This window comes from Podarcis pityusensis (assembly GCF_964106645.2).
Source record: "Podarcis pityusensis genome assembly, chromosome: 2".
In the NCBI taxonomy this organism is placed as follows: Eukaryota; Metazoa; Chordata; class Lepidosauria; order Squamata; family Lacertidae; genus Podarcis; species Podarcis pityusensis.
The window spans coordinates 72,990,165-73,000,025 of NC_138029.1; the positions used below are offsets into that span (position 1 = coordinate 72,990,165).

At 44.9% G+C, this 9,861-nt stretch overlaps 2 protein-coding genes across 3 annotated transcripts in view; one reads left to right on the forward strand and one right to left on the reverse strand.

Annotated features, from left to right (window-relative positions):
- Nucleotides 1–280: 280 nt before the first annotated feature.
- LSMEM2 (leucine rich single-pass membrane protein 2) lies at nt 281–7,869 on the reverse strand. Its single transcript, XM_080996508.1, has 4 exons — nt 7,739–7,869; nt 2,962–3,102; nt 2,129–2,368; nt 281–812 (listed from the first exon to the last, which is right to left on the reverse strand). Exons 1-4 carry the CDS (start codon nt 7,758–7,760, stop codon nt 679–681), a joined length of 537 nt encoding a protein of 178 aa, XP_080852634.1. The 5' UTR covers nt 7,761–7,869; the 3' UTR covers nt 281–678.
- A 120-nt stretch (nt 7,870–7,989) lies between these two features.
- Nucleotides 7,990–9,861, forward strand: part of LOC308472026 (uncharacterized protein) — a gene marked incomplete at its 5' end in the record, with an annotated part of 286,484 nt that continues 284,612 nt past the window's right edge. The window contains 3 exons of one of the 2 annotated variants that reach the window (XR_013983240.1): nt 7,990–8,086; nt 8,516–8,551; nt 9,251–9,856. The other variant, XR_013983241.1, reaches the window with a different exon arrangement.

Sequence of the window (9,861 nt, forward strand, 5' to 3'; positions counted from 1 at the left end):
AGTGGGGGGGAATTAGGCACTAATTAAGGAAAGGGCATGCTCATATGTCACATTTACATGTAATTGTTCAACAAAAGCAAGGTATTATGGCTGCAGAGAGGTTTGACACGGGTAATTCGAGCTGCTTCCGTTTTAGCAGCCTGATAGAACACAAGGGTTCCTTCTGCTCTGCTCCAAGCCTAGTTTGTAGGCCGACGGTCCCTCTTCACCAGATAGAGCCTGGGCAGATTTTAGTGCTGATCAGCTGAAGAGAGAAGCACAGCTTGGCAAAGGAAGCCTGTGAGTTTCATCGTCATTTATTAAAACATTTCGGCAAAGGTGCCCCATGGGCAACGATTAAAAGGTGGGTATAAAGTAGAGCAACATAGTGCAAATAAGGTACTGAAAATAGTGCTCAAATAAAAGCAAAAGAGTATCTGAGGCGCTGAGGAAAGGCCCTCTGCATCAGTATCTTCCTGTCCCTCCTCTCTTCAGGCAGATTCCAGTCCTGCAGCCAGTGCTGCCCATAGGGCACATCAACCTCGGCAGCACCCCACCAGTGAGTTGGGGGAGGTTGCTTAAAGGTTTGCATAATCTAGACCAACACATGTCCGTCCTCAACGTGCCAAGCGGTGAGTCAATTTTCCCATCCGGCTCCCCAAAGAAAATGTTTGCGGGGGGTTGAAAGGTAGGACTCTCTCAGGTTTGAAATCCTGAATCGCTGGCATTTAGCTGCCTCCATAGCTGTAAGCTCACAGCTCTCATTTCTCGGATGGCCTCCTCCTGGGACTCCAGCCACTGGGCAAGGACACGCAGTGACTCACGCTGCAAGACTGCAGAGAGGAGAAGCAGAAACCACGTGACTAAACAGCCTCTCCGTTTTATTATTTGAAGAAATGTATCGCAGGCACTGTAACTTTCACCATTTTGACACTCATTCTCAAGAGCAGTTTACCACCAGGCACATCAGACTCGTACGTTGCCTTGCTAAGAGCGAACTGAGGAGCTCTTCTGCCAATATAAATTGTCTGAAATATTTTACAGACAGAATGTTGATGAAGCAGCACTATGGGAGTCGTCACCAGAGCGGTGAGGGAGCAAACTTGTTCTCTGGTTCAGTTTGAGGGACCCCATTACATAGAGAGGATTCCCCCAAATCCAGAGGCCACAGAGGACAATCCTAATGCTGGAGATTACATACCTTGGTTTATATTATTATTGGACCTCAATAAATAACTCAATACCATACTTCCCGTTCAGGCGATCTGTAAACGGCCCTAATATCCTCAGATGAAGGGTGGTATATAAATTTAATAAATAATTCTGGTGACAGACTCCTTCATCAACAGCCACTTTGTAGGGATGCTGTAGTGGTTTTCCTGCTTAAGCCAAGGGCTGGACTACATGGTCAATTGTGGTGCCATCAAGGGACCCCAAGAGTCCTCTCGTCCAACCCCCTGCAAATTCTAAGGCCCACTAGCTGAGGGGCAGCAGTCCTCTGGTAACTAAAGGGTGGTTTGGAAAAACTTCCTATTGCATTGGTCAAGAGTACTTCACACTGGACTTCAGCATAATCCGTTTCAGTCTGGGGATACTGCTTTTTAGCATGTCCTTAGGTCACATCTGTGGCAGACCCTTCGCAAAATGTAAGCTGAGGTATAGCTTCCTGGAAAGCTGGATGTGAGAACAATAAGTTTACAACAGTTGCATCCTTAGAAGTGGATGGGTGAGAATTCAAGTGCCCAAGGGGAACAGGCTGGATTCTGTACCCCACAAAGTAATGGCTCAGGATCTGTGGTGTATATATGCATTTGGAAATTTGACAGAAAGTGCTGTGGATTCCACAGAATGGGGTGCCGTTTGAGCTACTGTTTTAAGCCTATGTTTTTCAGTGGATGCCCAAATAACTTACCTGTTTTATGGTACTTTCTCCTGCATTGCCCAGAAGAACCACTATGGGGCATGATAGGTCCTCAGTTTCCTACCACCCACGTTTCATCTTGCATACGGTCTGTTACCTGGGACTGGCCAGATGAAAATACTTGGGTCCCACAGAGCCACCCTCTTCCCTGGCCCCCATGGTGGTAGGTACCAGTTCCCACCAGGAGCTCCTTATTGTCAAGAATGGCCCACCAGACCCTGAACCTACCACTCAGATACACGGCCAATGTGGCTAGGCCAAGGCTGGCCACTACGAGCACCCCGAGGAGAGCAAAGAAGCTTGCAGGGCAACATGTCGGACTGAAGCAAGGGCAGCAGGTGAAAGCAGGGAGGAGATGGAGATTCTGGACAGGTAGAAAGGACGTGTCCTCTTCGTTTGGGAAAGTGAAATGTTTGGAGGAAGTGCTGTGAGGAGTCCATGGGCTGTTGGGCTGAGATGGGCTGCCCCCTGGAAAAGAAGGATGGAGAGAGAGAGGAATGAGCAGGAGTAGGGAAGCAGCCACTGTTGATTTATATTAGGCTGGGGGGGGGCTCATGTCTAGGGCCTCAAACTGCCCCCTTAGACCTCTGGCTGACACTTGGGGCTTTCCCCAGGCCACAGCCCTCATAGGTTCCTCAAGTTCTTTTATCTTGTGTCCTTGAACTGTTGTCAATGCCTTGCTTACCTGGATCAAAGGACTGAGAGGTGTGTGAGAGGAGGTGTCGAAACCTCTGACTTCTGCAAGACTGGAATATAGCCTGCTTTACACAGGTAAGAGTCGCATCCTCTGCTCTGCCCACTTCTGCCTCTGCCACTCTCACCCTGTGCACCGCCTGCTGGTTGCCCATGAGGAAATGTGGCCTTTGGGCTGAAAAAGTTTCCCCACCCATATTAGCCCATGTAATAGCCCAGCGCCAGCTCAGCTCACAGTGTCCTGTTTTCATGGGGAAAGCTCATTACTGGTCTGGGGTCTTCTTCCTACTGCTTCCTACTGCTGTTTAGTTACTCTGGGCACTCATGAGGTTGCTTGAGTTCAACTCGGGGTGCTGGGTACTACATACCTTCTGAGACCCTGCCACTCTCACGTCCGCCAGATGCATAATGCAGGTCACTGATGGACTCTACCGCGTGCAAGTTTATTTCTGCCATGCCATTTTCAATGAGTTCCCTGTCGGAGGAAGCGGCATCCTTCGCCATGGTGTCTGCACAGGAAAGAGTGGTTTGGCATATGAGAGGTGGAAGTGCGTCACTGCTATTTTCTTCAGTAAGAAATAAGGCTTTCCTAGAAAAGACCTGATGCTCTGCTAGTGCAGGGGGATAAGAGCCTCCCTTCCCCCACTCTCCAGTCTCCATTCACTCTCTCCACCATCCCACCAAGTCTTTTAGGTAGATACCAAAGAAGCCCCTCCCCGTTATCTGTTCTCTTAACAATTGTCATTTTTCTAGAGCTGCTCTAGTCATTTTTCTAGAGCTCCTGTGTGCTTTCTGTTGTTATACTTGCTGGTATGTTTGATGCGACGGCTCTGCCTTTACCCATGTTGTGTGAGATGAGGCCCTGAGAGACAGTAACTAGCAAAGATTTACATTCCCCACCCACTCGGGTTCTTGTGAGCCTGAGACCATCTTCCATTACCAATTGGCTGAGACAGCTGAAGCCGCCCCCCCCCGACTTTAATACTTCAGATTCTGCCACTTAAGAGAATATGCACCACTTACCCTTGCTGTGTTTCTGCCCTTCCCCATTTAAACTGCTTAGCAGCACATCCAAGGACAGGATTTCCAGTGCCTCTTTAGCAGGGATGGAATCCTGGACAGTCTCCACTGTCCTATGTAATAAGCCCCTGTACCTTAATATAACCACTGGCCTCTTCCCATGGCCTGATTGTACACATACCATATGACCCAGAGGCACATTTGTCAAGCTGCAGAAACTGCAAGCCTGAGCTGTATATGTTGATGCTCTTGCTACCTGGCTGTCATTCCTTGCCTTTCGAAAAGCAGATTTATGCTTTCGCATATAGATCTTCCTAGTTACTGACTTTTTATTCATTTGCTTGTGTTTCTTTCTTTGTGCTTTCCCAAACTCTTTAATGGTGACACAGGTAAACATTCAACAGGTGAAGCCTATCAGAGAATTGTAGAATTGGAAGGGACTATGAAGATAATCTCTAGTCCAGCCCATTGCAACGCAGAAATCTTTTGCCCAACGTGGGGCTTGAATCCACAACCTTGAGATTAAGAGTCTCATGCTCTACCAACTGGAGATATAGACAACTTTGCCTGGGGAACAACTGCCTGTTAAATAGTAGCTGAAAGAACAACACTCTGCCAAGGTGGGGAAAGGACTAAGCTGGCAACCTTATCCTTAGCAGGAATGCTTCCCTGATTACAGAAGTGTTGCCAGCTAAATCATGGCTCAAATTTACAGGCACTTTGGGATCGTATCTTTCAAGGACACAAAGGACAACGCGGCCTAATTACACTTAGCACAGCAGTGTCACCTTTTCCCAGACAGGGAAAATACCTTTAATTACAGGCTAAGACAGAAATTCAACAGTGACATTCTCTCTGATTCTCTGCCAGAATAAAAAGGCCACAGTTGTGGAATTTCTCTTTGCTGACCATCTGTTAAAGGCACAGTAGCAGCACTGGAAAAGTTCTTACACTTCCACATGTTTACCCAAAATTAGTTGTGCTGAGATTACATGTCTGAAATTAGTTTTGCGGGTGTGTTTTTTTTTGTGTGGCCATTTTTAAGCACGTTTTATAGGTGAAATAGGTGGGCTGTACACTACGCAAGTGCCTAGACAAAGAAAAGGCCATGTTAATTAATCAAAATAAAAGAGGTTAATTGTAGAATTGTAAAAGGCTACCATAAAAATGCTTTGGTTGAGTGGAGAAGAATGGTCCTTTCAATAAAAACATTGTGTGTGGGCCAAATTGCTACATGATGTTAATTGCTATAACACGGCCCTTAGATTGTGTTAGGGAGCAAACAACCATGTTAATTGATAATATGAACATGGTTGTAAAATGGAGTGGTTATTATAATCAGGGTGAATGACTATAAGAACTGAACTGAGGATTGAAATGGAAGGCATTCGTATGAAAGTTGGAAGCCTGTTACACATAGACATAATTGCATGGCAGGAGGAGCCAGGCTACATTGCCTGATCTTGCCTGTAATACCTCACATCCCACCAACCCAGATCCCTATGTCCATGAGTTGAAAGCAGACATCTGTAGAGGGATGCCTAGTCACACACAGTTGAACATTTATTTAATAGCATTTATGTACTACTTGGCTGTAAACAGAGCCTCTAGTCTAAGTGGTTTACAAAAAGTAAAATTCTAAAGTTGTCAATAAAAGACAAGTTAAAAACGGGTATTTTGAAAATTCAAAATATAATTTTGGACTACATCTCCCATCATTCCTAGTTAGCAGGACCAGTAGTCAGAGTTGGGCATGTGATGGCAAGAGGGACACTTCATCCCTATATGTGGAGATTTTCTGAATAGTGCTTTGGTTGTGTCAGAATCAAAGAATATAAAGCATTTAGCTGTGGATTATACTTCAATGTGACTTGGATTGTGACATATATTTGCCAAGTTGTCATGGCAGGGTATTGGGAAAAGTTGGCAATTAGTAATAATTGTGCCTCGGATTAACCTTATTGGCTACGATACTGCCACTGTTCAAAGCTAATGGGACTTGGATTTACCTCAGCAGTAAAAAACTAGTGCCTATGTCTGGGCTGTACCACTTCTGAATGCAAGGGGCACAGAATCATAGAACCGTAGAGATGGAAGGTACCCTGAGGATCATCTAGTCCAACCCATTGCAATGCAGGAATCTCAGCGAAAGCATTTGTGACATGATGCACATCCTGTGTGTGTGTGCTTGTATGCATCATATATGTGCTTGTTCGCTTCCATACAGAAAGACTCCATGAAAAAGGTAAAACCAGATGTGAGGGAGAAGGGCTCCTTTTCACTGACATAACTAGCTTTCTGTGTGGAGGAAGGCCCACCACAGATGTGTCTTCTGCCATGTGAGCTGCCCCTTCCTGAAACGGTAACAGTCCAGGCAGTACTGTTTGAGTTAAAACTGGGCCCACTTGCTGCCATATTTGCTAGACTGTGCAGAAAGATTCTGGTGGGATGTTGCAAACTGCCATTTTTATGCAGTTAACTTACATCTCAGCCTCCGGAAGTATTTTTCTCTTTGAACACCAATTCCTTTGCTTTTAAAAGTAGTTTGTAACAAGTTTATTTGACTGATGTTCAAATGTTCATCTGGTTCTCATTGAACTTAGAGGATGTTTCTGATTCCGACAAGGAGACACATTCACATCTGAGAGTGATGTTCTCATACAATCAAGCTCAGCTAGAGCTGGATGGGGTCCATTAACTATCCAGCTACATTTTGAGGGCCCATCATATTTCCTGCAGCAATCGAGTTAAATAGGATCTTAAAATGTAACTTTGGCCTTTCTCCAATGTTCCCTTCAGTTGCTAGTTCCATATTACCCATGTATCATTTCCACAGTGTGGAATGCAAGGAATACCAAGAAGCAGAACAAAGCTTTTGTTCCTAACTACAATTTAGGGCAGTCTTGCTTTCAACATTTCAATCATCATGCAACAATGTGTTTGAATAGGCATGCAAAGAACTATTTTAGGGCGACATCTGTCTTCACTGTAGCTGAGTGAGCAGGAAGCAATTTTTAATTGCTTTAATTGAGAAGGAATTGTCTGTGTGAATCAGGTCCTATTGTCCTCTATTGGCAACTCAAGGGCAGGTCCTCTTGTAAAACACCACAATTGTATTATTTTGAAACCCTATGTGGTCTGTATATTTTGCTGCGTGGGCAGAGTCCTACAGCTGAAGCAGGTTTTATTGCTGAAGCAACAGAGGCAACACGCCACAAGGGTGACTCCTACCCCTAGGTTATAGTAGTAAATAGGCCCACATGGTTGGGTAAAAGTGGAATCTTTCCTGAAGCAGCAAATGGGACTGCGGTGAGTAAATGGTATGAGGGAGGCTTAGTGTTGGGGCTTGCACCGGGCTCTTCAATAAGCAGCCACCGCCTCTGAGTCAGGAGCCGGTCACTCTGACTGGACGGCACATGACAGGCTTCCATGACTTGGACCGAAGGCAGCAGGAGTGACTCAGCCATGTCTGAAGAAGTGTGCATGCACACGAAAGCTCATACCAGTAACAAACTTAGTTGGTCTCTAAGGTGCTACTGGAAGGGATTTTTTAAAATATTGTTTCAGCCATGTCTGAGAGAGTTAGCAAGCATGGGGAGAGTTGTGGCTTAAATCACAACCAAATAGGCTTGCACCTAGATAATTCTCGTCCCTCTTGCCTGCGCCAGGATCAGGCTCTTATGGACAATGTGTTTCATTCTTTTGAACCTGTTCAGCTACAGCAATATGCTCTCAAACCTCTGCTTTGAATTTCTCAGACCTGCACCAACTACAGCCACCAGCCAGGATAAGCTCAGGTCCTTTGACAAGAATTCCCCCACAACACCTACATAAAGTTGAGAGCAGCCAAAAGTCTCTCTCATTTCCAGCTGCCACCCTCATTGCTCACTGTGCCGGTGGCAGTGACAGACGAGCTGTCTTCTGTCCTTTGAACATCGCGACATGGCTTGAGACCCAGGTCTCCTGTTGCCAGAAAGGCAAGAGAATCAGATCTCCTGGTCGAGTTTTGCAGCCTGGCCCTCCAAAGAGGTACTAGAGTCATGTCTCAATGACTAGAAGATTAACCCTACTTCAACACGCTCTCTACAACTCTCTCCCCCGCTCCTCAAAACCCCCAGACCATACCTTCTCCAGTGTCACTGGACATCCCTAGAACCAGAGTCCTCTGTGTGTGGCTGCTGCAGAAGCTGTGAGGGGCCCGTGCGCTGAGCCCCCTGGGACCTGATGGGGAAGTAAACACAGGCTTCTGCCTGTCATATCAGCTGCTCAAGCTTAAAATAGGAATAAGTGGAGCCCAAGGAGGAGCTATAGATAGAGACCAAACAGAGGGGCTGGAGAGGATACAGTGGGGACTTATGTTAAGTGAGTGCTGGGAAAAGAAAGAGCAGGCTGGCAGAATGCAGAAAGGCTACTGCATTGGGGAGAGACAGATAACTGTGGCAGGAAGGCAACAGTTTCCTAAGAACAGCAAAGGTAGGATGAAGGAGTCAGTATGGAGGAGGGGAAAAGCACGGAACCCTTATTTTATTTATTTAGTTACTGGCTCTCCCTGTCTCCATATTATTAGATCAGGCTGAGAGTGAGTGACTGGCCCATGGTCCCTCACCCAGCTTCATGGCCGAGTGAGGATTTGAACTCGGGTCATAGCCCAACATTCCAACCACAGCTCTTAGGTTAGGTTAGCGAAATGGAAAATCAGATTATTCTCCCTCCTGAACAGAGATCTCTCCCCCCCCCCCCAATTGGTAACAGAAAGCAGCTAAGCGGCATCAATGCAAATGTTTTATCCAATTTTAAAACGCCTGAACTAGTACACTTCAGTGTGAGTCTGTGAACGGTGCAAGACTGAGATTTTTGCCCAGGGAGCCAAACTTGTATATTTCCATACGTAATTTTGTACAGATTCTACCTACTTAGAACCAGAAGGAACGTCTTCAGGTAACTTTTCTCCTTGTTTCAAACAAAAACAAGTGTGAAAACAAATGTACCCCACAAATATATAAAAAATCCCACTGTCATACATTCACAGTTTGCCCTTTGATATTTGAATCCGTATTTGTTGTCTCGCCATTTATCTGATACTTAAAATTTGCTGGCTGACACTATATAGTGGATGATATTCAATAATTATACAAAAACCTTGAACAATTCCAGTTCTGAAAAGGAGAACACCCAGTCCCAGAGCAAAAACAAGAAGAGTGGTATGACTTGATCTCGCTGTGCAGTAGCCTGCCATTTTCCCAGTTAATGATCAACCCTTTGACATCCAGATAAGCCCATTCAGTCATATGGAAACATATTGTGTAGCCTTTCAGGCACAACCAACCAGAAAATGCTCTTTTAAACTAATGACTGTTCCTATCAAGTTGGGCTTTCCCCCAAAACAAGCACGGTCGAATGCTGATATCATTTAGCATTTCACAGACAGAATTTAGATTTAAAAATCCAAAGCTTCTAAACTAAGAATCCTGGAAGGAGATAAAGCAGAAAACGGAACTTACATTGCTTTAATGGTTATTTAAAGAACCACAAAGAATTGCTTTGAAGATGCTTTTATTGAAGTTATGTTTAATCCATTTTTAGCCCATTAAATCTTCATACCATTATTCTAACACCATCCTTAACTTTATCCTTTAGCTACTTGAAGATTAGAAGGGAAGGGACAACAATGAGTGTGGCCTGTCTGGTGAAGAAATGCATTAATGGAGCTGGGGTGCTAGTATCTATAATTATTCTTGGAAGCTGTTGGATGTATTGTTTTGGACGAAGCACTGAAACCCTTCTCTCTTGATGCAATGCCAGTTTGGGCTGAGATGTGATCTTACTGGGTTCTTTTTAACTCGGGGAATTAGCCATAATAGCGGAATTGAACTCAGCATTGAAACCTACCACGTGCTTGTAGCGTGCTTGTGAATATCTCATGATAGCAAAAGTACAAACAACTGGGTTGATGTCTTGCTCTGTTTGTGGGATTATTGGAAGCATGTTTGGCAAAGGATGCTGGACTCCACTGAGTCTTCTAACTTTAATTTTTTTATAAAATTAAGATTTAGTGACACCAATATTTTGAATTGCTGAGATAGAAAAGAAGAAACACGTGATGTATAAAAGGATATAAAAGGATGTCACATAGAGGAGGGAGAAAGGTTGTTTTCTGCTGCTCCAGAGAAGCGGACACGGAGCAATGGATCCAAACTACAAGAAAGAAGATTCCACCTAAACATTAGGAAGAACTTCCTGACAGTAAG